The 27,899-nt window shown below is 39.6% G+C and overlaps 1 protein-coding gene across 1 annotated transcript in view; it reads right to left on the bottom strand.

The window, feature by feature from the left end:
- Window positions 1-27,899, bottom strand: part of si:ch211-168k14.2 (phospholipase D1) — a 208,137-nt gene that overhangs the window by 17,837 nt on the left and 162,401 nt on the right. Inside the window, exons 18-20 of the mRNA XM_051926630.1 lie at window positions 24,987-25,105; window positions 4,026-4,139; window positions 202-312 (exon numbers count right to left, since the gene is read on the bottom strand). Of these exons, the coding sequence (XP_051782590.1) occupies window positions 202-312; window positions 4,026-4,139; window positions 24,987-25,105 (344 nt within the window). The remainder of the gene's footprint in view (window positions 1-201; window positions 313-4,025; window positions 4,140-24,986; window positions 25,106-27,899) is intronic.

The following is a 27,899-nucleotide window of genomic DNA, read 5'->3' as shown; positions in this document are numbered from 1 at the left end:
GTTACTGATCATTTAAATACTGTATTAGTTACACAACACAAAATACACAAATATGATCATACTGAACACAGATACATAAAATGTATCATTCAGAACAAAAGTTTAAAGAAGAAATGGAAATTTCCATTTTGCACACGTTCAATATGCCGTTTCAACATTTCCATCTGTAAAGTACCATAGACATTTTCATGGCTGGCTCACCTCTATGTAAATAAAATACTTGCTCTTCTTAATAGCTGAGATATATGCTAGGTGTATCGATTCCTCATGTGTTTTTGTGCCAACTGACCACTGACCAACTGATCTCAGCACCTAAAGCAAATGAAGAAAAAGCAGAGAAATTGAACCTCTGTATCATGTAGTTCAGGCAAGCTTTGGTTAAAAAAATAAAGCAAAAAGAAATGAAGATGTTTAAATAGTGTTACTTGCTTGACTTTGTGCCTAATGTGAAGTATACAGAGTTGCCCAGATAAGCTTGTAAAACATTTCCCTTTAAATTTCTAACATTTTTTTTAATAGATTATTTTGGAAAACTAGATGTATTTGCTACCCTCGTCATTTTTCTACAACTTCAAAGCCCTGAGCCAGTGAAAAACAAGAGCAACAATCTCATATTTGTACAAAGTTGACTCCTGCACTGGCAGCTATTTCTTCACCTCTTCAATTACCTCACCATCCTATGGAGGAGTACTGGGCCACAAAGAAAAAAAAAATTAGGGACACAGTGAAGAAAAAAAAAGGTCTATTTCATGATTGAAATTTCCATTTTAATCTCATAGTTTATTTCATCATTAAAGACGAAATGTCAACTTTAATCTCGAAATTTCCACTTTAACCTCATAGTTTATTTCATTGTTAAAGTAGAACATGATATACTGTACTTCATCTTAAAATCAATGTTTAATTTACTAGAGTTTCTCAAACCCCATCATAACTAAAGTAGCACATTAAGTGCTTCATATTTTAAGTGTATTGTAAGTCATTAATCACTACATGCTTCTTAAATGAGCTTTCTCTCGTGCTGAGAGGAGCCACAGACAGTGATCGCCACACAGAATACAATAAATCCATGATGTTACTGCTGTCTGAACATTTAGAATCCTAAGATGTATGCTTGATATCACTTTCAGGGTGAAATGCATTAAAGCATATATATTATATTTTACTTATAAATTGTGTATGTTGTAAACATGTTAGGTGCACCATGGCACATCGGAAGCACTGCTGCCTCACAGTAAGAGGGTTTTGCTCTGGTTTTCCTGCCTGGAGTTTGCATATTTTCCTGGTCGGTTTCATTGGCGTTTCTTTCCAAAGACAGGCAGGTTATGGGATTTGGTGATAACAAGTTGACGCCAGTGCATGTGTGTGTTTGTATTCGCCATGCGATTAACTGGCACCCTGACCAGGGATTGTTCCTGTCTCACGTTCAATGCTTGCTGAGACTGGCGCAACTCTGTTTGGATGAATAATCTCCACATAAATTTATTGGCTGTGAATGTTCACTACTGACTTCTTCTAACCCACTAGAATTTAATAACATAGCATGGGAAAGGTTCTACATAAATAAAATGTAATATTATTGTTATTAATATTATAACAGCCTGTTTAAAAGCACACCTGCTCAAGCACAAGCAAACTGATTGTTTGGAGTCACGGCAACAGCAAGCAGAGCATTTTAAATTAACAACAGAATGAGTTGCAGACAGTTTCTGTTAATTCTGACTTATTATACAGTGTTGCAAACCTTTGGAGGAAAATTCAACTCCACATTCAGTGTGTTTATATGCACACAGATAACAGAGTTCAGCTCCTAGCTCCTTAATAATCCACATTTACACGTGCAAGTAAACGTTAAACGTTTGTCAAAGTGTTTCAGAAACTGCACAATAAAGAGTTAAACATCATCAGCAGCCACAGAGAATCAGAAAATAAGCACAACACCTGCAATAATTTTCTTGTATTTTTTAATATTTTTAGTCAAATTGAATTTTGTAAACTCTTTTCTACCTGGCTGTGCGATTGAGCACAGGGCCCATGTACGCATACTTCTTGCCTTACACCCAGTGCTGCTGGAATAATAATAACACAGGTAAGTTTACTTCAATAAGATATGCATTAGGTTACTCGTTGCTTTAAAAAGAAACCAGACTACTTAACTCACATTGCTTCTAACATGTTTACCCTACTACTCTTGAGATTCTGCTACTTAGCTTAACGCTGTACTTTAGCTCATCAACACAAATTTAGCCATTTTTGAAATACTGAGATGGACTATTTCAGCCAGGAGAAGGAATAATTATGTAATGGCACAGACAAGTTACATCAGCCAGCAATAAGTCATCGAAGAGTGAAGTGGCATTACATTACCAGTGGCTTTTCCAACTAGGCAGTCCTTTAAGGACAGCGAGCCACCTCAAAGAACCATGTAAAGAGAAGAGCATCCATCCATTGCGGTGCTCAGCACTGACGCTACAATACAATCACCTGAGCATTTTCCCCTGAAAATTTATTTTGTGGATGTTTCTACCCATGGGCAGGGTTGCCAGGTCCTGAAAAAAATACTTCCACCCCAATGAATGGCTCTGTTGACAACCTTGGTGGAGTTTAGGAGGGTGTATATTTTGATGCTGTTAACAACAGAGAGATATTCTAAGTTTTACCTCATACATTAGTTTTATTTTTTTTTTTTATTTTAAAAAATGACTTTGGCATTTTAAATAGTATGGAACTGGTCTGGACTAGCTCTCCTTCCATTTCTTGAACCAGCTTTATCCAACAATGTACCTGCAATTCAAGAAACAATCCTCAATAGGAAACCAGGCCTTTGCAGGTCTCAGTAATGTGTTAGTATCGCCAGTCACACTAACTCCCACATACCTGAGGGTGTGAGATGCTGGTTCACTTAACCTTAGGCCTACTGTAGGTCCATCTGGGCTACTAGGCATACTGGGCAGCAAGTGTTTTCTAAACCTTTTTATCGACCCTCATGGTTTCTGTTTTACCCCATTTTACACCAATATTTTCAAGTTTTCTTTGAATGTCATGCACCAGGCCTCTTATCTCCTGATGGTATACATCTCATTACAGTTTTAGAATGTCTCTGGTCCAAGAGGCATCATGAAATCCTGCAATTGGTTCAGGCTGCTTCTTGGTTAAATCTGCTCATTGATACTTCAGTTGTTAAGTGAGTAATTTGACAAGTGCCGCCTTAGATTTTTGTAGACTCCACTGAATTATTTCTGTGAAACTTGTGCTGTGGCCTTCTGGGTTTCATCTTCATAAATTACAGTTGGTAGAATGACGGTGTTAAAGAGACTGATCTTTGTTTTGGTGCCAATTAGAGTTGAACAAATACAATGTAGACGTGCTGACATTAACAACTGTTTACAAGTTCAACAGCTGATATCAGCCTTGGGGTTATTTAAAGTGCTGGGTGTTCTTGAAAATGTAAGACAACGCTTTAGGGAAAGTTTGCTCAGTTATTGCCCTAGAAAGCCCTTGGTAATGTGTGTGTGTTTTCTCATCTATTTCCCCACAAGCAACAGGGTTTATTAAAATGGGTGCACCCTCGATCCAAAGAGACAAACCTTAGGTAACCATATAACATTCCTCTTCAGAGAGGGCGATTTTTATCTGTGTGACTGAAATGGTTAGTCCCTTTTTTTTAGAGTAAATTTAGAGCACTCACCTCACCCTAGGCAGTGCAAGGCACTATACAGTATAATAAGGAGGATAGGACTTGTATTCAGAGTGACACATTTCAAAAGAACACTTATCAAAGTTTAACTAAGACAAGAAAAGTAATTTGGTGCACCAGCCTGAATAATAATAGTCTTCTTTGTGTCATCACAGAGTATCTCCAGAGGTTTCAATATCTTGGAGAATATCCACACAAGAATATCTTTGAATAACATTGCATGATTAAAATAAAATCCTAGCTTCTTAAATCCTTTGGAGTAATCATTTAAATATACACAATAAAAACGCACAATTCTTAGTGATTTCCATCATAAGTAAATAGTTACCTGCACATTTGCTTGGGTGAACTTGCTGATCTCAAGTGGAAAGGTCAAAGGGGCAGAAAGACTCTTCGGCAGTAGAAAAGGATGACCTGCTGCTCCAGAGCGCTTTTTTGCCAGCTGCAGGAAATGACATCTCAATTATTATTTTTTAAACTGCTATTGTAAAACTAGAAAAATAAATTAAATCAATCATCTTATTTTTCATGAAAAACACATCTCAAAATAAACTAAAGTAAAATCAAACACAATCTTACTTTGGCAAAGAATTATTTAAAAATCATTTTATGAGGTACATTTTTAAATGTATTTTACACAGAATGAAGTCCCTTAGTTTAAAATCTATTTGAAATATTTACTTTGTGAAATAGTAAGAATATTTGTAATTGACAAATTTTTATTAAATATTTATTTTAAGCACTGGAGATTGGTCTTACCTTAAAACTCAGTATAGCAATATCAATGTCCATTCTTAGCTACAATTATGCATGCTGTACTTTAGCTGTTTTTCTAGGATAAAACATGTTCCAGTACAATGAATAGCTCACTTTAATTTAAAAAAAAAGTATAAAATACCACAAGTGAAAAAGGCTAAGGCTAATTTGTCAATCAGGAAAATGAGTAATTTTGCATTTATTTCCGAAATTATTTCAATTGTATATTTCTTGGTTTCAGAGAAAGTCATTTTCCTTAAACAGCTAATCAAGTCTATTCATTTATCTTTTGTCCCGGGTCCTATTTTCCCCGTAGATTTTCTTTTTTTAATTATTTTGTGAATGTGCATTACACCCAGTCAGGAATTAAATATTAGCAATGTATTTCATTAAAAATGGTCTTGAACAGATTAAATTACTAAACAATCAAAGAAAAAAAGGCCTCTAATTGCTTTAAAAAGGGAGCAGAAAGCCAGCTGTACCAGAGAATTATAGCTGTGGTGTCCCGAGCAGAAGCTACTGCTGGTTAACTGCAGGGGGTGCTAAGTCACAGCTTATTCAGTTCATTCAACTCAAAGTGAAATGCACACTTTTAACAATCAAGTTACATTTAATCACAGTTACAGATTTACCCAGATGAGCAATTTTTAAGAATTCACAGACAAAATGACGCAAATGACTTTTTATAGCTGTTTTAAGAATTAAAATGAATTGCTGAATTCCACTCTTGATAATAATTTAAACCTGAGAAAATTACATTTGTGCTTTAATCTCTTGCACACACTGCAATAAAATAAAACCCTATTGTCAATGAACAGAGTATGTAAGAAGTGGTCCACTGATAATAATAGCACTAACTAAACAAAATTAGCATATATTTAAGATGACATTATCTGAAAAATGTAATGGCACTGAAGTAATGTTCACTTAAAAGATTTAATGGTGCACTTAAATAATGGTAATAAAGTAAGAAGCTCAATTGATAATGATCATCTTACATTTTTTATATTTACACATGATGAATATGATGGGCGGCACGGTGGCGCAGTGGTAGCGCTGCTGCCTCGCAGTTAGGAGACCCGGGTTCACTTCCCGGGTCCACCCTGCGTGGAGTTTGCATGTTCTCCCCGTGTCTGCGTGGGTTTCCTCCGGGCACTCCGGTTTCCTCCCACAGTCCAAAGACATGCAGGTTAGGTGGATTGGTGATTCTAAATTGGCCCTAGTGTGTGCTTGGTGTGTGGGTGTGTTTGTGTGTGTCCTGCGGTGGGTTGGCACCCTGCCCGGGATTGGTTCCCTGCCTTGTGCCCTGTGTTGGCTGGGATTGGCTCCAGCAGACCCCCGTGACCCTGTGTTCGGATTCAGCGGGTTGGAAAATGGATGGATGGATGGATGGATGATGAATATGTGACAGTTGTCCTTTCTAAACAAACTTTACATGTGCCACAGTGCCGATTTAGCCTGAGGCTCCCCTGATTGTTTACTTAATGCTTGTATGTGGGCAAAGAGGAGTCAAAGTCTGACATTTTGGGTTTATACAAGAAACGTTCATTCACTAGGGTGACATGGTAATTTCAGTGGACAGAGCTGCTACCTCCTGAATATGAATCCAGCATTCTGTGTTTTCATACATTGTTGTTCTGTGCTTGGAATTTGGTGCTTTAATTTTGTTAGTGTGGATTAACTTTTGGAAACTCTGGTTTTCTGCTAAATGTCAAAAATATGGAAAATATAGAGTTTTAACTGGCGTCTCTAAATTTGCCCGATATGACTCTGAGGTGGGTGTGCTCTACAGTGGGTTTGTGGTTCATCCGAGTTCAGTACCTTTTCCATGCCTGACACTGTCAGGATAGACTCTGGTCCCCCTCAGCCTTGATTCGGGTTAATTAGGCTTGAGAATATTATATTAAATTTTACTAATTGACTTAAAAATAAATTATGATAATTACTGTAGATATGAATCTAATTATTGATTGCTGGCTGGGTCAGGGTGCATGTCTGCTTGTACCCCCGTCCTTTCCCAAGATGCTGCTATTTCTTTCCATATCACAAAGACATTAGTGTTAATTTAATTGGAAATTGCATTTGGCACACTGGCAATGAATGTGGCTGTGGGAGTGAGCATGGCTAATCCCTGTTTAACGCGTGATGGTGCCAGGGTAGACTCTGACTATTCCCTCAACAGTATAAGAAAATGCATGGACAAAAAAGTACCTCTCAATTAGCCACGGATCAGGAATAACAGTTGAATAACAGTTGATTGAACACTTATTGTGCTTTTGTAAACATTTTTTATAATTATTTTGCCACTGGTAATCTCCTGTTTTCTGAATTATACTCATACAATAGTGGGATGTGCATAGTGGCTGGCAGTGTACTGGAATGTAACATCATGTGCTAGATTCCACCATTTGAATGTATTATATTCAGATTTGTTTTCCTCTTCAGTCCATCCATGTTGCATATTGTTCCTTAAGCTGTTGTTTTTTGTACTTGAATTATTTGTGCTTTGATTTTTGGATACTGTTTATTGTGACCAGATGGAATTAGTCATGTTCAAGGGCCTGTCAAATTAAGAAAGAATAAAAGGTCTGGGGTGTCAAAAATATTTTAGCATAACCAGGAAAAAGGATAGTAGATACACATGCTGAAGTTCATTACCAGAGCACAAAAAACAAAAATGCAAGACAAAATAAGAAACCATAGATTTAGATCCTAACAATAAATAAATCCATTCCCTAACTATCAACTAATTTCACAAACTGCTATTTGTTTTTATTTGAATCCAAAAACTTGGGCATCAAGGGCTGTGATCATTTTCATTTAGACTGTGTGAATGTCATGATGGATGGACGGGTGTCCCTGTGGGATGGGGGGTTTGCTTCCAGCCAGAAAAGAAGTCTACAATGGTAGGGCAAGAGGTGTCTGCTGCCCAAAGTTATATTCCCCCCATACGCAAGGTGGCAGCATCCCACTGGTGGGGCACCCACAAGAATATCCACAGGGCAGACTAGGAACTGTAGTCTTATGGACAGCTCTGTTGGGGTTCTTGGGTGCCATGAGGGGCAGCTATAAGGCATCAGTATTACCCCTTTTAAATAGACTTCCACCTAACCAGGAAGTGCTTCCAGTGTGCAATGCTATGGCACCGGAAGTACTCCTGGTTCTGGCATAAAAGAAGCTGAGCTTCCTATAAGAGTGAGAGTCAGGAGGAATGTGGACAAGGCTTCAGGGGAGGTGTGGAAGAAGGTTGTTGTGATGTATTATTGCGAAAAAGAATTGAATGAACAATGGAGGTAAAGAATAAATACAATCTTTTATTTGAATCCAGGACTGTGCTGTGTGGTTGTGTCTGAGGAGGTTTGCGGTGCTGTTCCACCACCTACTGGTCACAACCGTCAAGAAAGGATGTCATGATAAAATGTAAAGGCTAGTCTTCTGGGTATAAACAGCTCATAGAAATGAAAAACAAGATGGCTATATGTACAGTATGAATAAACAAAGTAATGTCCATCCATCCATCCATCCATTTTCCAACCCGCTGAATCCCGGGCAGGGTGCCAAACCACCGCAGGACTCACACAAACACGCCCATTTAACAAATTGGATACAACAAGAAGTACCCAAATCAGAGTTGTGTAGTCTATGTTATAACACTTTGTCTAAGCTACTTACTTTAGGCAGGCACTCAGCTCTAACTATATACAGTAGGTCAGGCAGTGTTTCCTCAAGAGGCATTAGCTCTCTGGAAATGTGTTCTTTTCAATTGCAGCGTTTTAATTAACCTGAATTTAAATAATTATAAATAAAAAGGTATTATCCCCCTCCAGCATGCAATAAGACGGTTACAAGATTACACGAGAAGTACAAAAGGATAATTTAGCTCTTTATTGATGGGTTCACGCGGTATTACAAACGGGAAGCTTATGACAGACATATCAAGCATGTGGGTATCTTGACCTATGCAGTCTGCCATCTTTCGTTTGCCACGCTGAAAGGATTTTTACTGGACGGAAGACATAATCTTCCACCCGGCCTCAGACGGAAGACATAATCTTCCGCCCGGCAGCTTCAAAGTGTTGGCCGTAGGTCCATCCTTATATTCGGGTTGCTCCATGTGTAGGCTCCTTCTATTGGATCCAAACAAGGACAGGAAAGGACTCAAACCCCACCTTCAAAAATACAGGAATAGCACAATGCCTACATACAGTTCTCAACAAGGATAATGTGCTGACAGAGGACAGAAATATACTAGTCTGTCTTTAGGCTGACTATTCAATTCTCCAGTTGTCTTTTGGCTCTCTAGTCCTGTGCTTGGCTCGGCAATTCTAAATGAAGATGCTGTGCCCCTGTGTACCATACTTGGTCTGCCTGTATGAATGAGTCCATAACAGTGGGCACAGAGAACAGTGACATTAAAAATAACAAAGCCTACTATAACAGGCAGTCAAAGCAAGACCTTGGAGAGCTCAGTTTTAGTTCCTCCTTTTAGTGTAACCTTAGGGGATACTAGGGTTTACATGACATGTGTTTGCTAAGGACAATATAGGGTGGTAATTGTCCAGTGGGAAGGGAAAAGAGAAAAAGCACCAGGGAATAAACAAACAAAGGAAGAGGAAAAATTCATAGTCAGATGCAAAACAAAAACTCTGCGAACCAGAACGATTAACAAATAACAAACCAAAACTCACAACACAAAATTTGTGTTCCACCAAAAAAAAGCTTATAAATAAAGACGTCTAATGCAGTCTTAGGTTTCTTACCTCTAACTTACACTAATGTGAGTTTAGTTCTTTTGTTTTATTCATCCATGGTGAGGATATCAGAATAACATATTGTTGTTAGACATATATAGCTTCCATTAATTACTGCGAGGAAATGAAAGGAACAGGAAATTATATATGTAGGGAAAAGACCAGTGGAAGCCAGATGTCAAAATGATAATGACCAAAATAAATAGGTAACCAGAAACCAAAGGGTAATACATTAATCAAAAGTATAACTCAAAGGGAAAGTCAAAAGATCCAGATAAACCAGCATTTATATTTTAGGTCTAGGTGTAAGCCCTTCAGGGTTCAATTGAGATATTTGGTGTGAATACTGATTATCTTGAATATTGTATTATATTTTCAAGTTACTGTGTATTTTTGAGTATGTTTATTGGATTTTGACTTTGGTTTAAAGATTTAGATTTGTTTACTTTGGTTTGCCACTTACAGTAAGCAAACACTTTTTTTCCTTTTTTATCTTTCCTTGCCATTATTGTTTACCTTTTGTTTAGTATAAATAAATTCTTTATTTGTGAAGATTCTTCACATGCCTGTGACTTCTCAAGCAAGAGGTTTACGGTTATTCTCTCTCTCCTGGGAACCATACTTGGGTATCATGTCAGTTCATTGCAAAGTATGCACTCTCATATTAGAGTCAATGTAACCTCAGTTAAGAAATACATAACATACAAACAGAACTGCTAAGACTCTAAACAGAGACATTTGATTTGCAGAACTAGATATTTACAAAGTTTGAAGTAATGACTAAAAATGTTTGGTACTCTGTGATGCCCTATATTTTGTGACAGATGCCTGCTGCATAACTAGAACTGTTTATCAAGCAAATTTTGTATATAATGTGCATTAAGAAATTAGGCCATCAAAAACATTTAATAAACTTCACTTTCACCGTCACTCTTATTATCCCGGTGATGGTCACGGTGACAGGAACTGGACAGATTGTCCACTATAATCTTCCTGATGTTTTCCAGGAACCAACAGGCCAGTTGAGGAATATAATTCTACCAGTGTTTCCTGGATCTGGTCCTAGATTTTTTTCCCAGTGGGCCATGCCCTGTAACCTATTGATGGGAGGTGCCCAGTGGATATCCTAACTCCATGACCAAATTACCACCATTGGCTTCTCCCAATCAGAAAAAGAAGTGGGTCTATGCTGAGGTCCTCAGGCATGGTTGAGTTCCTCACCCCATTAGGGAAACTGAGTCAAGCAACCCTGTGCTGCTATTTTGGCCAATTACACTTGGAATCTAATTCTTCTGGTCACTACCCTGAGCATGTGGCAGTATATGAGAATACGGGTGTGAGCTGACCAGTATGTTAAAGGTTTTTACTTCCTTCTTCAATAACACAGTCCAATACATTGCTTGTAAAACTGCTGCCTCTGCACAGACTCATGAACAAGCCCCCAAAGTGCTTGAACTCCAACAATACATTTGGAGCAGCTTCTCAAACCTTACCTGAAAAGAACAAGCCTCTTGCCACTCTTTTTAAGGAGAGTATCATGAACTAAGATTTGAATGTGCAAATTTTATTCACACTCCATGATCACCACATGCAGTATAAATTACTGTTAGGATTCATTACATTTTAAACATTTATTTCTCTATAGAAACATTTTTCTTCCAACTTCTGAAGGTGGTTTTGGGAAGTTGTAACCCACGGACATTTAAGTCACTTTTTATTTTCATTCCTAGCAGTGTATATCAAAGTCAATTTTTATTTTAATTTTGTTCGATGTTTACTACATCACCATTTGTTTTTTTTTTGTGGGCTCCACCACTAGACATGAAAGATCGTTCCTAGTGGAATGGCTCCAGAGGCTAGTTGATGTTACATCACAAATATGACTATATGAAAACTGTTGTCAAATAATTAGCTTCACTCCATTGGTCATGCTCTCTTTCTCAGGGGTGGGGGTTGATTTGTTTTCAATCCTATTTTTTGTAAAAAGTGATCTATTTGTATGGAATGATTACAATAAAATCAATAAAATACATAAAAAATAATAATAATTAGTTTCACCCAAGACTATGGATAACTAAAGTGTATAGTGTATGTAATTTTGTGCACACAGGTATTTAACACTTTTGCAATTCCTCTTCGACTCAGTGTTCAGGCTCTGGCGTCAGTTATTTTGAATTCCCAGTTAACTATTTTATTCTGGCAGTCAGAATTTTAATACATGGTCTGTTTAAAATTCTAAACCTGCTAAGTTTTCTACTGGTAGAACAATTACAATTTAATGAGGCCAAGAAGACACTATCATCTACAATCCAGAGAAATGCAAATGGAAAACTAATTTTTAATAATTAAAAAAAAAACTTTTTTTTGGAAAACTGGATGATCTTCCAGTTTGGGCTAGGTCTTGAAATCTTGTCCATGAAAATCATGAATAGAAAGGATGCACACTAGGTGGAGCCCAATGTCCACATTGAATGAACTTGACTTAACTCCAACACAGTTTTGTCTATAAAAATTGTAGGAAATGAATGACAAGCAAAATCAGCTTGTGAATATTGCTATACATGTATGGGCCTCTTCCATATTTTTCAATCTCTGACACGATCTCCAGCTTTTTCCCCACCAGAGCCAGTTTCTACCACCAAGGTCTGCTATGCCTGGTTCTATCATACTCTTCCATCCCATTATCATCCTTCCCCTTGTGAGTGGTGAACCTCATGGTAACTTGAAGTGGATATTTTGGAATTAGCCCAACTGGACTACGTAGGCCATCCAGCTGCTAGAACTGTGAGACCATTTAGCGCTTTGAGTACTGAGAAAAGCGCTATATAAATGTAATGAATTATTATTATTATTATTATCATTCCTAGGCCTCATTCTAGCAGTGGATCTTGGTATTGCGTTTTGGAGCCAGGTTGTTTTTGATTTCCACAGGAATATGGAAGAGGCCCCCCTGCAACAAGTCATGACATTTACCTTCATGTAGGTTTCCTTCAATCGTGACAAAGGTGCTTGTTTTTGAGCTTACATTTGTTAACAAAAGCATATTTGCTGCTACTGCTAATATGCAATTTGTGTCTTTTAAACTGTATTACACAACAGGTTATTTCAAACATGGCCTATATGTTTTAATCAATACAAGTTATTTTTTACTAGATTCTGAATTTCTTAATCATAATGAAATAAGGTATTATCTGGGACAAAAGCAACCAGTAATTACCAAAATATAGTACAATTAAGCCATTGCTATTTGATGGTTTATGATTCACTGCTCTGTCTATTCATTTTTGTCATCAATAATGAAATGGCCCCTCCTTTAACCGTCACCTTATCGTGGTGGAGGGGTTTGCGTGTCCCAATGATCCTAGGAGCTCTGTTGTCCGGGGCTTTATGCCCCTGGTAGGGCCACCCAAGGCAAACTGATCCTAGGTGAGGGATGAGACAAAGAGCGGTTAAACAAACCTCCTATGACGAAAAACAATTTTGGACGGCGTTTTCCCTTGCCCGGACGCGGGTCACCGGGGCCCCACTCTGGAGCCAGGCCTGGAGGTGGGGCTCGATGGCGAGCGCCTGGTGGCCGGGCCTGCACCCATGGGGCTCGGCCGGGCACAGCCCGAAGAGGCAACGTGGGTCCCCCTTCCCATGGGCTCACCACCTATGGGAGGGGCCAAGGAGGTCGGGTGCAGTGTGAGTTGGGTGGTGGCCGAAGGCGGGGACCTTGGCGGTCCGATCCTCGGCTACAGAAGCTGGCTCTTGGGACGTGGAATGTCACCTCTCTGAAGGGGAAGGAGCCTGAGCTAGTGCGCGAAGTTGAGAGGTTCCGGCTAGATATAGTCGGACTCACCTCGACGCACAGCTTGGACTCTGGAACCAATCTCCTTGAGAGGGGCTGGACTCTCTACCACTCTGGAGTTGCCCCCGGTGAGAGGCGCCGAGCAGGTGTGGGTATACTTATTGCCCCCCCAACTTGGAGCCTGTACATTGGGGTTTACCCCGGTGGACGAGAGGGTAGCCTCCCTTCGCCTTCGGGTGGGGGGACGGGTCCTAACTGTTGTTTGTGCGTATGCACCGAACAGCAGTTCGGAGTACCCACCCTTTTTGGAGTCCCTGGAGGGGGTGCTAGAGGGCATACCTTCTGGGGACTCCCTCGTTCTGCTGGGAGACTTCAATGCTCACGTGGGCAATGACAGTGAGACCTGGAAGGGCGTGATTGGGAGGAATGGCCCCCCTGATCTGAACCCGAGCGGTGTTTTGTTATTGGACTTCTGTGCTCGTCACGGATTGTCCATAACGAACACCATGTTCAAGCATAGGGGTGTTCATATGTGCACTTGGCACCAGGACACCCTAGGCCTCAGTTCGATGATCGACTTTGTGGTCGTGTCGTCGGACTTGCGGCCACATGTCTTGGACACTCGGGTGAAGAGAGGGGCGGAGCTGTCAACTGATCACCACCTGGTGGTGAGTTGGCTTCGATGGTGGGGGAGGATGCCGGTCAGGCGTGGTAGGCCCAAACGTGTTGTGAGGGTCTGCTGGGAACGTCTGGCAGAGCCCCCTGTCAGAAGTAGCTTCAACTCCCACCTCCGGCAGAACTTCGACCACATCCCGAGGGAGGTGGGGGACATTGAGTCCGAATGGGCCATGTTCCGTGCCTCTATTGTTGAGGCAGCTGACCGGAGCTGTGGCCGTAAGGTGGTCGGTGCCTGTCGTGGCGGCAATCCCCCGAACCCGCTGGTGGACACCGGCGGTGAAGGATGCCGTCAAGCTGAAGAAGGAGTCCTACAGGACCCTTTTGTCCTGTGGGACCCCGGAGGCAGCTGATAGGTACCGGGCAGGCCAAGCGGAATGCGGCTTTGGTGGTTGCTGAGGCAAAAACTCGGGCGTGGGAGGAGTTTGGGGAGGCCATGGAGAATGACTTTCGGACGGCTTCGAGGAGATTCTGGTCCACCATCCGGCGTCTCAGGAAGGGGAAGCAGTGCAGTGTCAACACTGTATATGGTGGGGATGGTGCGCTGCTGACCTCGACTCGGGACGTTGTGGGTCGGTGGGGGGAATACTTCGAAGACCTCCTCAATCCCATTAACATGCCTTCCAATGAGGAAGCAGAGCCTGGGGACTCAGAGGTGGGCTCCCCCATCTCTGGGACTGAGGTCACCGAGGTGGTCAAAAAACTCCTTGGTGGCAGGGCCCCGGGGGTGGATGAGATACGCCCGGAGTTCCTCAAGGCTCTGGATGTTGTAGGACTGTCTTGGCTGACACGCCTCTGCAACATCGCATGGACATCAGGGACAGTGCCTCTGGATTGGCAGACCGGGGTGGTGGTCCCCCTCTTTAAGAAAGGGGATCGGAGGGTGTGTTCCAACTACAGAGGGATCACACTCCTCAGCCTCCCTGGAAAAGTCTATTCAGGGGTCCTGGAGAGGAGGGTCCGTCGGATAGTCGAGCCTCGGATTCAGGAGGAACAGTGTGGTTTTCGTCCTGGTCGCGGAACAGTGGACCAGCTCTATACCCTTAGCAGGGTCCTGGAGGTGCATGGGAGTTTGCCCAACCAGTCTACATGTGTTTTGTGGACTTAGAAAAGGCATTCGACCGTGTCCCTCGGGGAATCCTGTGGGGGGTACTCCGAGAGTATGGGGTACCGGCCCCCCTGATAAGGGCTGTTCAGTCCCTGTACGATCGGTGCCAGAGCTTGGTCCGCATTGCCGGCAGTAAGTCGAACCCGTTTCCAGTGAGAGTTGGACTCCGCCAGGGCTGCCCTTTGTCACCGATTCTGTTCATAACTTTTATGGACAGAATTTCTAGGCGCAGCCAGGGTGTTGAGGGGGGTCCGGTTTGGTGGGCTCAGGATTGGGTCACTGCTTTTTGCAGATGATGTTGTCCTGTTTGCTTCATCAGGCCGTGATCTTCAGCTCTCTCTGGATCGGTTCGCAGCCGAGTGTGAAGCGGCTGGGATGAGAATCAGCACCTCCAAATCCGAGACCATGGTCCTCAGCCGGAAAAGGGTGGAGTGCCCTCTCAGGGTTGGTAGCGAGATCCTGCCCCAAGTGGAGGAGTTCAAGTATCTCGGGGTCTTGTTCACGAGTGAGGGAAGAATGGAGCGTGAGATCGACAGGCGGATCGGTGCGGCATCCGCAGTAATGCGGGCATTGCATCGGTCTGTCGTGGTGAAAAAGGAGCTGAGCCGCAAGGCGAAGCTCTCAATTTACCAGTCAATCTATGTTCCTACCCTCACCTATGGTCATGAGCTATGGGTAGTGACCGAAAGAACGAGATCGCGAATACAAGCGGCTGAAATGAGTTTCCTCCGCAGGGTGTCTGGGCTTTCCCTTAAAGATAGGGTGAGAAGCTCAGTCATCCGGGAGGGGCTCAGAGTAGAGCCGCTGCTCCTCCGCATCGAGAGGAGTCAGATGAGGTGGCTCGGGCATCTGATCAGGATGCCTCCTGGACGCCTCCCTGGTGAGGTGTTCCGGGCACGTCCAACCGGGAGAAGGCCCCGGGGAAGACCCAAGACACGCTGGAGGGACTATGTCTCTCGACTGGCCTGGGAACGCCTTGGGATTCTCCCGGAAGAGCTAGAAGAAGTGGCCGGGGAGAGGGAAGTCTGGGCATCTCTGCTCAAGCTGCTGCCCCCGCGACCCGACCTCGGATAAGCGGGAGACAATGGATGGATGGATGGATGGATGGATAATGAAATGGAAATTATTTTGCGAGTTTTTCAATCTATTGCAGAAAACTGCAGACAATGCTGCAGCAGCATCATTTAAATGGATTGCATATTCTAGCAACCCCGAAAAATGAGAGTGCTAGCTTTAAAAGTGAATCATAAGAAGCCAACAGTATCACAATCAGTGGTAGTTTTTGTTTCAATGCTTCATTGTACAATTGGATTACAATTACATCCTTTGGATTACAGTTTTCTCTGGATTTATGTTCTTGTCCTGTGCCCACTTTTTGTCTGGGTTGGAAAACTTCTTCATCTGGGAGCCCTCCCAACTTCTACAAATCTTCACATACTTCAGCATCATGGTAGGACAAACGTTTACATAACTTTCAGGAGGCTGTTAACAGGGGAATTAATTTCATAACTACATCACCATCTTCAGCGTCTGCAAAACTGTATCGTGTCGTAAGTGTTTATTATTTTGTGCTTAGTGTTTTGTTGGATTTCTTCTGAATCTTTATTGTTATTCATTTTTGTCCTTTACTACCATAAATATACACACAAATTTATTATATAAAGTAAAATTTTGTAAAAGTTGCTGTTCACTAAAGAATTGCTAAACTACATACTTAATCTGGACAGCACCACTAATCTTTGTCTCAGCAGAAAGCCTCAAACAGATAATTTGATTGCACAGAGATTGTTTTATTTCATATTTCTTGCAACTTTTTGCATCTTATTTAGTACAATAAACTTAGAATATACAATAATCATGGGCTCAAGACTTATTGATTGATTTTTGTATTTGCGGGAGTCTTGCAACCCTAACCACTTCAAATAGCAAGGAATTACTGTATTTATCACTACAGATATGTTTGATAACTACAAAAGCGTCTTACGACTCACTTGACTTAAGTATTAAGTTTCAGACTAAGAATAAAGTTGTTACATATTTCTGAAAATAAAAAATCAAAAGTAATTTTTAAAATACAGAATTAATCACTGCAGACATTTTTTCATAACTTAATTGCAGAAGCTACTTCATTATCCTCTAAATTCAGTATTGGAGCATTTCCATCGGCAATAGCCACATTTAAGACGAGTGGAAAAACAAATGTATTTTCTCTTCATATACAACAACCAAGAAGTGGAAGAGACAAAAGCGTCATGTAGGGCTGTGGTAGCAGTCTGGTAAACCTGTGCAGCTTTAAAAAGTGAACAGAGTGACAGTGGTGGCATGCATGCATTTGAGCTTCCATCTCTTTTATGAGGTTTTCACATCTTTGGCATCATTTTTAAATACTTTGTTTATGGCAGTGTGTTATGTCACCCTCTTTTCACAGTTTCTTGGGTCATTATGAGCTGTCTTTCTCCTTTCTAACTACAGGTTAGTGGTTGCAATGCACTGAACTGCACAGATAACTGCATCCATTAAACCTCTAAGTGCCATTTATATGTTGGGCATCTGTCAGATCTCTTTCCAGACATGATACAGACACTGGAGATGCATTTTAATGCCAGGTGTAAATGTAATCCAGCTAAGCTATATATGGATATAATTTATACACGAAATGCACTTTCAAAGGAGTCTTTGACAAAACTGACAGTCATTGAATGCAAGTGCAATGTCTTGAATATTGATTAAGTGATCTGCTTTAAAATTATAACTTTGACATTCATGCTGTAGCCTAATTTTAGTGATTTAAGTATTTTGACTGTTATGTATGTGCTTGGTGTGTGGGTGTGTGTGTGTGTGTGTGCCCTGTGGTGGGATGGCGCCCTGCCCAGGGTTTGTTTCCTGCCTTACGCCCTGTGTTGGCTGGGATTGGCTCCAGCAGACCCTGTAGTTAGGATATAGCAGGTTGGATAATGGATGGATGGATGTATGTATGATTATTTTCTTTGCTCTTGCAGCCATCTTATGGTATCTGTGACCCCTGGATATGAACCATTGCTTTAGACCATTTTGTAATGAGTAACCTTATCAGGAGCACATATCTCCAGATACATACAGTATGTCTAAGAACCAGACATGCATACAAGCTCCCCATATGCTAATATTACAGTGCTTGGAGTGGATTTATTGTACTGCAACAAAAATAGATCAAAAAATATAAAATAAAAAATCAGAGATCAGCAGAAGCGCTGAAAAGAGGGGATTCAGGATATCTATGGAGAACGAAAGGTACAAAGGACTTGGAATTAAACACTACATGTCCATATTTGCTTTAGTCATTCTTGGGTTCTGTGATTCACATGGCTTCACTCTGGTAGATCTCAAAGCTGCTGCCCATATCAACCAAGAGGCAGTTACAGATTACAATGCTTGTAAAGCTAGGCAATAAGAGTACATTGCTTTTCCTTACTAAAATATTTAATTGCAAGAGAAGGCTTTTGCCCTTATTTTATCTATTATTTTTTGTGCTATTTCACAATAAAAAGGAAAGGCTGAGCAGAATAATTGTAAGTGTGCCAGTACATGAAATCTGTATGAATTCTTATTCTTTTCATGCTTTTACACGTTGCTGGGTTTTTCTACATCCAAAGTAACCGTGCACTCTTGACACATAATGCCTCTGAAGCAGAAATACTTAAATCTGGTGCTCATTCATGGCCAATGAAGTTTATTTGTGTCTCTGGTGACATCACTTGCTGCTTGCTCAGAGAGTATATCATTGTGATAATAAAGACAAAACCTGAAAAAGAAAGGCAAAGGACTGAAACTTTTTATTTGAGTTTTGTAACATTGCTAAACTTTACGAAAAATACATCAAGAGAAAAATATTCTCTATAGCATGAAATCAATGACATTGCTCTCAGGCACATGTCACTATGTTAGTGAATCTGTGGCACAAGAAATTCCTGCAATCAATAATTTCAGTTTTATCATTAAAAAAATATTTACAAGCGATATGTCAACTATGACATACAGTCATGGACAGTGTGTACAACATTTCTGAAATGATTTCCTAATTGATTGATGCTTTTGAAGTTTTTGTTACATTGTACATAGAGCAGCTTCATCAGAACTTTAAATCTGTTTTAGAAATCTTTTAATTTCAATCCAGGTTAGTCAAATAACCGAGTAAAAAAGCATAAGGACACAAATTGACAAGTACCATGCTGAGCGTGGGAGTTATTTGCATTTATCTAAAGGTAAAACCAGGATTTCTTGTTTTTCATTGAAACTAATATTATAGTCAATTGCTGTTTTTTAATTTATGCCAGATGCACTGTTGATCACATTGTGTGTTTCTGTATTTGAAATAATCGATGAAGAGACTGATTTTACATAAAGGTACCTTTGTTTTGAAACATTGATTACTTTTTAGTCTGTTTGTGTTTTAATTTAAATTATCTAAGTGAACCAACACATAAACATTGAAAAAATCACTTCCTGACAGTGAATGCAGTAAAAGTTTAATTTACTACTGCAGTAAATTTCCTTTCGCTTAAATGACACATCCACTTTATTGTATTTCTAACAAATCCAATTATGTAACAATCCAACAACTGCCAATTTTATTAATGTAAGATTGTGGTGGCCAAAAATTGTTTCAATAAAAACAGTTGCTTCTGTACACAGATTGATTTCCTTGTCAAATTATTTGTAGCATATTAACATTTATTATTAAGCTTATTACTACTTTTCTTTCTTTCTACTCTTTTAGGTGGCATGGAGGTCTTAATGCAGGAGACAGAGTTCATATGCAATTACTGCACTTGTGGATTTTGCAGATTTTCCACATTTGTAATTATGTAATTCAGATTTTTTGGCATTGTCTTATTGTTGGCTCTCACATATGCTGGAATACCTTATTGCTGTGGATATGGTGGGTTCCCCAGTATGAGGTTATTAAGTACATAAGGGTGGAATTGTCAAGATTTCAATTAGAAAAAAAACAGTGAATGCTCTGAGGCTGCATACTTTAGTTTAGTTCAGGAAATTAAGCACTTTAGAAAACTGGTCAAGGAACAGGTCAAGTATACACAGACAGAAAGCAAGAAACCAAGCCTCTAAAAGTAAAAAAAAAAGCACTGCAAATGGTTTAGAAAACTTTTCCATACAAAAATCACTAAGCACAAAGTTTTTGTTTTGTTTTTAAACCCAAAATTAGAATATAGAGATTACAATGCCACCATCTGAAATACTTTTGCAGCAGTAACATCACAGGTCATGAATGTGAACCACGTGACCAGCAAAAGGTGTCATTGCCACCTTTAACACAGTTACAACAATGAAATGACTCCACAAAGGGTCACCATGATAATGGCTAAAACATACCTAAAATGTATTACACATTGCATATGAAAAGCTAAAAGTAACTGGAAATTATCAAGCAAAATCAAACAAAATATAAAAGCCTTGTTGTCCAGAACTCAATATCATGACAGTAGTTCATTAGTTGGAGCAGTTCCAGTAGTATTACAAGATAGCTTGAGCTCGGTCCCAAACCAATTCTTTTTTCCTGTCTGTTGCTATGAAACATTAATCATGCTGGGGTCAAATGATAGGAGGGGTACTGACAATACAGACTGGAGCCTAACTTGAGGTCTTTGGTGTCACATTGTGCACCATGTGCTGTGAAATCGTCATTATGACAAAAAGAGTGGGAAGCCTCCAAAATGCTTTACTGGCCAGACTAGGCCTTCCTTGTCTATCAGAAAAAGGCTTTACTTGAGTGGGCTTAATCCGATCTCCACTGGCTGGCCTCAGGCTTCACAGCTTCAAAAATGGGATTAAGTCTCAAAATTATACTTAAATATCCCAAAAATATAACAGAAGTTCTAGAAGAGATTGGATGACCATAAACACTCTGCTTGTATAAAAGAGGGCAAACAAAGGATCTTTTTAAATAAGGAATTTATTAATAAACAAACAAGAAGTGCTCAAATAAGCAAAAAAAAAGGAAATCCCTAAAAGGACATTCCACAACAAACAAGACACACTCCAGAGGAATCATCCAAGAACAGAAGGCAAGTATAATGGGAAAAAAAAAGAAAATCCAACAATAAAACAGTACTCACAAATACTCCACTGTAAATGAATGATCTCTAGCTCCTGAGCCTTCACAGCCAGCTTAAATATTCAGACGGAGGTGGTGAAGTTAGGGATGCCCCTGGGGCTCCACCCACAAAGAACAAAGAACACAAGAACATTTAAAGTGACTGTACACCATGACAGAATTACAATTGAAATTGACAGAAATAACATAGACACAAAAAACAATAACCCAAAATTAACAAAAGCAAGAATACATCATACAATATACATAAATGCACACTGAATTCATAATGTTCTGCCCTTACAAAGTCCTCTAATCTAGTGCTTCCAAATTTTGTGGGTTTTTAACCCTTGGTTGTCTCTCTTGATTTTGATATTTTTTCCTTGTGCTATTGGGTGTCTTTGCCTGTAATTGTTTGCCTCATCATTTATTTTATACCTCATCAAGCCTGTTTTCTTGTTGGCTTGACCTGATCAATATTTTACAGAATTAGTCATGCAGATTATGTGCCTTTACAATAAAGAATGAACTTTTCTGTGGTGTACATGTAAGTGTATGCAGAATTAGAAGAGTTGCAAATTTATTTTTGAATACTTAAAAAAAAAATTTTTCCAGTAATTTTAATAGAGGTGAAATGAGCTTACAGAGTAAAGTTTTTGTCCCTTAAGAGCCTTCAAGACAACCTTAAAGAAAACCAAGAGCAGCTTACCATTCTGGCAATGTTAATAAAATACTAGCAAAAACAGCACAAGCATCAACATACAATTGTGATGCAAACAACCCATTTCCATAATAAAATGTATATCATTCCCATTCCTGAACTTAAGATATCATGGGAGCATCTGGCACCAGTTAAACTTTAAATCAGGGCAGGACAACAGTGCATCTCAGGCGCACATACTACATGTCCTCAGTTTGGAGATGGCATCTAAAATAGCATGAACTTCTTTGGAGCTTGAGCAGAAACTGGAAAATCCACAAAGACATAATCATTCACTCCAGGTCACTGGAGTCTTCTGCAGCACAAAGTACATAGCCAGTGTGCCACCTTACTTTAAAAGTAAATATTAGCCAGTCATGGCCCTGCTTTACATTTTAGATAATGTGATTGTTATTAACATCAGTTTAAGTGTCTTCTGATTGGGGCATAGGCCTTGTAGATCACATGAACTATTCATTGCATGCAGGGGAGCTTGTAGCGTTCTAACAGTATTTTGAAAACTTGAGTCATGCATATTGAAGAAAAAAAAAATGCACAAAATACTTTGATTTACATTAGCATGTAAATCGTGTCTATCCTAAACAAGGTATGGTAACCAGTTTATAAAAGTGAGTTAAATTATCAAAGCGTTTCTTTACATGTTACTTGTGACATTACCTTGCAGTGCTTGCATATCCTCATAATAATGCAGGTATAAGGGGCAGGGTGTGTTGGGGCTTTGTGGGATATGTTTTTTACAGTTTGTTACTAATTAGATTATGGGCTAAGGAAAGTAACTGATTTGTCATTATGCCAAGTTACCATGGAAACTAAAGTAATCGTGAAAAAATCACAGCACACAAAAAATCTAAATCTTCCAGTGAATACACAGCCATAATTCTTTTGTTTTTACTTTTTTTTTACAGTGTTCTATATGTATTGCAACAGACTGATAATGCAGGCATATTAAGCCCATTTAGAAAATGAATAGACTGATGAAATTCCAAACATTCTAACTGAAACCTTTTTCCTTTGACTCTTCACTAAATAAATCAGCAACCAATCATGGAAAGGAAATGCTTGCAAATATTTTATTTCAATTCACTCCCAACACAAAAGGAGAACAACGTGTGTTTACTATGGTTATAACTAAGTCTCTTTTAAAATGAATGTTCTACCCAAAAAGTATATATTTTTAAATATTTCTTATTTTTAATTTTCAATGTCATGTTTTTATGCCAAATGGGAATAACAATGTTTCTGAAAGAAGGGGAGCCTATACCTTTAAAATAATCCAGAGTGCTGTCCCCTATAGAAGCAGAAATGTTTAGGGCAGATGCCAAACTCCTTTGCTGCCCTGTATGACATGTACAGTAAGAGGGACTGTGACATTATTCGCAGATCACAGAAGGCATTTGACAAGATGTCACGAGAGATGGTGAGGTGGGCATTGAGAAAGTTATGTGTGGATGGATAGTTAGTGACTGTGGTGATGTCGATGAATGAGGGAGCACAAAGAGTGGTCCGCACAGCAGATAGGGAATAATGAACGATTTCAGGGTAAGGTTGGGCAGCACCACAGATTGGTTCTGAAACCATTGCTTTTCATGATAGTGATGAAGCAGATGACAAGAGAAGTGCATGAAGGAATGGTATGCAAAATCTTGTATGCCTATGATTTTGTTTTAATAGCAAAAAGTGAAGTGAAATAGAAGCACAAGATACTGAAATGGAAAGCTAGTTAGGATGTAGAATACCTCAAGGTACATGCAGGAAAGATCAAGTTTATGGTTGAAGAGGAAAGTTCAGAAAGCATGGAAGTGGTGGGTGCATGGTCATGTGGCATATATATTAAATGTTCTGACAGAAATCTACTCCAGTGCTCCAATTGAATAAAAGATGTAGTGGCATGAAAGTAGTCTGTAGGCAGTAAGTGTGACTTTTGCTTGTAGAAAGTGTGTGGGAGACTACAGCATGCTGATATAGCAAGCGCAAATTTAGATATTGGCATTGGTGTTGTTTAGGAATGCAGACGGAGGTGTTGTCACAGAAGAGAATGTCAGAGTGAACAGAGAGAGAATCCAGAGTTGTTCACCATTGTGACTTTGAGAAGAACATCTCTTACAATGATGGGTGAAATTTATAAAAGTGTTTGTGGAGTAGTATGCTCTATTGGGGTGTGATGCCATCAATGAAAGTGAAATATAAAGCAAAGCTTGAAAACGGTGATGAGGATGATAAGCTGGATGTGTGGTGTGTAATGAGGTAATAGAAAGATAAATCCTTAAGAGAAAGACTTGGCATGGAGGTGTGCTATGCTGAGGAGAAACATACTAAGAAGGTAGCTTTAGGCATGGTGAGTAAAAGGCCTTGATTGATTGAATAAAGAGGTGCACCAAGATGTAGATAAAGGGGTTGTACCCCTGAAGGAAGCCAAAAAAGATATGGTAGGATGTGATGTCAGGTTATATAAAAACTATGGGTCTTGATGTAAAGGATGGGTCAGGATGGTGGAGAAAACGATTTGTAAGCAACAGACTAATCTGCGTTAAACCTGGAAAATGACCATTAAACTGGTAATGATGATGATGCTGATGATAATAATGTTTCCCCTAATTGGGGCTTTACATTTTTGGAATCAACAAATGTTACCAGGGCAACATGGTGGCGCAGTGGGTAGCGCTGCTGCCTCGCAGTTGGGAGACCTGGGGACCTGGGTTCGCTTCCCGGGTCCTCCCTGCGTGGAGTTTGCATGTTCTCCCCGTGTCTGCATGGGTTTCCTCCGGGCACTCCAGTTTCCTCCCACAGTCCAAAGACATGCAGGTTAGGTGGATTGGCGATTCTAAATTGGCCCTAGTGTGTGCTTGGTGTGTGGGTGTGTTTGTGTGTGTCCTGCGGTGGGTTGGCACCCTGCCCAGGATTGGTTCCCTGCCTTGTGCCCTGTGTTGGCTGGGATTGGCTCCAGCAGACCCCCGTGACCCTGTGTTCGGATTCAGCGGGTTGGAAAATGGATGGATGGATGACAAATGTTACCCCACATGGTGATATGATTATCAACCTATTTTTGTTGCCCTCTTTATCCATTAGAGTCACAAAATGCTTTTTTCTATGCAGACCACTTTGGTCAGAGGGTAATATGCAACCCTATAGGTGAAACTTTAGTTCAAAGCAGGACACACTCACAAACATCCCCATGCTGGCTTACTTTATGGTCAGTCTAATAATAAATGCCTTTGAAATGTGGAAGGAACAAAACGTACTTCAAGAAAATTCACATGGATACTGTGAGAACTTATAAAATATGTGATTCAAGCTCCATTCATTATAGCTGTAAAATAAAAGGTTTAAAAACTGAGCCACCCTGTCACATCACAGTGATACTATGTAACAGTCAAATTATATCATTGTGTTTTCTTACCTTGGTGAAGTTCCAGCGCTGAATAAAATGCCTTGCAACATCTCTGGCTGCTTTGCCATGTACCACCACCCCAATGTCATGCCATGGCATTCGTGGAGTTTTATACCTATCAATAAAATCTTTGAGAGAAAGCAGACCATTCAAGTAATTTCATCAACAGTAATAATTTTAGCTAAAATTCAAAAAAAATGCTGAATAACTGTAAAACTACTGCATTAAGGTTTGTACTTTCCAAGATTAAATATACCATTTTGTAGCACAGAAAAACGAACTGCAATTGGTTCAAAATGTTAAGGTTTGTGTTTTCCACACTGAACACAATTTGATTATTTTACTGAGGTGTATATACTGTATGGTGATGTGCCTGTATATTACTGTTGATTTTCTTTTCATGTCTGTGGCAGAAACAGCTTTACCAACTGATCAAGATCAAATTTGGTTATTACAGTCTATGAACTCTTTTAATTTTAAACAAAACTTGTTCACAGGAACTTAAGTTTTGATGAACAAAAACATTATATTTCAGCTAGAGTTCCTCCCATGGCTGGTGTTCAGATGCTTGTCTTCTTCTGTTCATTGTTTGATTCTTTTGTTTGTATTATTTTGATGTCTTATCATCTGTATTATTCTTAGTATTTCATTTTGTCTATTTATGTATGCCTCGATTGCTTTCCTTGTGTTTTGTGGGTGGTTCCTCAAGAGGTGGGGCCACCAGTCAATCACTGCAAGGGACTGTCTCAGTCCTATAAGCAGCTCATTCAGATGCACTTTGGAGTTGGTGAGTCTTTCTTATTTCTACTGTACTTTCTGTGATTATTGGATTTTTGACTTCATGCTCTGTTTTTGACTTTGTTTCTGGATTCTGTATTGAGACTTTGATCACTCAGATTGCCTTACATTTCAGGCAACTTGCTTTTGCCTTTTGTACTCCTGGGAGCTTGCTCTTTTTTTCCAGAGCATTCTTGTAAGAAAAAAAATCTTTTTATTTTAGAAAGATTCTATGTTTGTCCTTATTGCTAGCTGGGATTTAACAGTAATATTCCTCTTAAGTGGGCATTTATGGAGGTTTTTGGTTACGTTCAAGAATCATAACAACAAGTGTCTGTTTTACAAGAAGTGGCCATAAAAATGCCTGCTGCAAATATGCTATCAAAAGTAAAATAAAGTTTACACATTATCTTTGAAGTTTCCAGTTGCTTTAGGACTACCTCCATTTATCACCAAGAAATATTCTGCCAGGTACAGCTTTCTGACTTTATTTTATGGATGAAACTATTCAAATTAACATGGTTGAGAACAAAAAAATGTTTTTTGAATTTTAAACTACTTTTGACCATATAGAAAATAATCATATCAGCAGTAAGATGACCTGGCATGATCCCTTCGCAATACAGCATTTATTTCTTACAGTTATGGACATTTATTACTTTTGTCAACTGAACACAAGCTGTTTTGCTATTCGTAAACTTGAATTATGGAGTGGATGTGATGACAAGTACAAATAAGTCGGCATGACCCCTGATTTATTTTATCTTATACATGTATGTGAGGGGTTTATATATTAGCCCTGGTTATGCTAGTTCTTGATTTAACAAAAATTGAAATGTTATATTGTTTTGCCTATTGACTTTCAATTTTTAATCTAATATAGTATTAATGTGAATTATCTTCTGCATAACTGAGGATGAGTATGTCCTCTCTGCAATAAGCTAGTGCTTTACAGTCTAAAAGATTCTGCCTTGCTGCCACGATTCACTCTGGTTTACTGGGTATACGCTAAGGGCATTGAGGGAGTAAGGAGAGCAGATTGATTTATCATATTTTATTATTATTACCTTCGCTAAGATAAGGGCCATAAAATACTTATTCCAAAATAACTACATGAAACCACGGATTTGGTAAGTGGGTGGTTTCGGTGGGCGTAAATCCAGTTTTTATTTTCATTGCTTCTTTTTTTTGGTTCACTTGTTGACAATGTGGGCATTATTATTCTGCATTTATTTTTGTTAATCCTGCATTTTTTTGCTCAATGTCAATAAGAAATTTGATCATGAAAAAAAGGAACAATAGACTTTAGCACAATTTTTGACAACTTGTCACCCTACCTGCTGCAAATGTTATTTGGCCTATTGTATCGTATATATGTAAAGCCAGCTTTAGTTGTGAGTGTTGTGACTATGGGTTTGCAGTGGTCTGCTCAGATATAAAGGGATTAGTTTACTTGATTTTGTAAAGTGAGAACAGACTGCATTGCAGATCAATTAGTAATCATGGACCACTGTGGATAAGAGGGAAATCTTCACTGTGTAAGAGGATCTTTGAAAAGGTGGTTGAACTTCATGAAGGAGAAGGCAAATCCCTGCATCTAGCAACCATCAGGCTGTCCTGGCACCCTTTCAGATATGCAACAGCTTGCTGTCCTCCTTATAAGGTCTGAAAGCTAGGGCTTGTACAAAGATCTCAGGATGCCTCATGATGTGTTTTCGCTTTCTCTTAGGGATGGTCTAGAAGACAGCATGAAGCAGCCACACATAGGAGGGTGCCTGGTAATTGTCTGACTAAATGATATACCCTGTGAGGTTCACAAGAGTCAAACTAAAACCATTGTTTCTGGTCAAATGACTCAAAAGAGACCTTTAAAAAGGTCTACTGAAAGAAAGATTGTTAGTTGTTGTTCGGATTTAACCAAGGAATGACACCTAATTTGTTTACAATGGAACTGAGCCCACAGGGCAAATAATTGGAAATAGAAACTTTCCATTGAAAAAACTATTTGAACTGCTTTACAATCACTCTGATAAACACCAAGAAAGCCATTTCTTTTATCTTTGAAATGTTGAGGCTGCAATCATTCAAACACTAAGATACTGACTGCCACCATCTTTAGTAAGCGGAATGAGACGACCAGTAGTG

This window comes from Erpetoichthys calabaricus, chromosome 4 (assembly GCF_900747795.2).
Source record: "Erpetoichthys calabaricus chromosome 4, fErpCal1.3, whole genome shotgun sequence".
NCBI lineage: Eukaryota > Metazoa > Chordata > Cladistia > Polypteriformes > Polypteridae > Erpetoichthys > Erpetoichthys calabaricus.
Note: the sequence above shows the minus strand (reverse complement) of the source record. Positions and strands in the feature narration are given on the sequence as shown.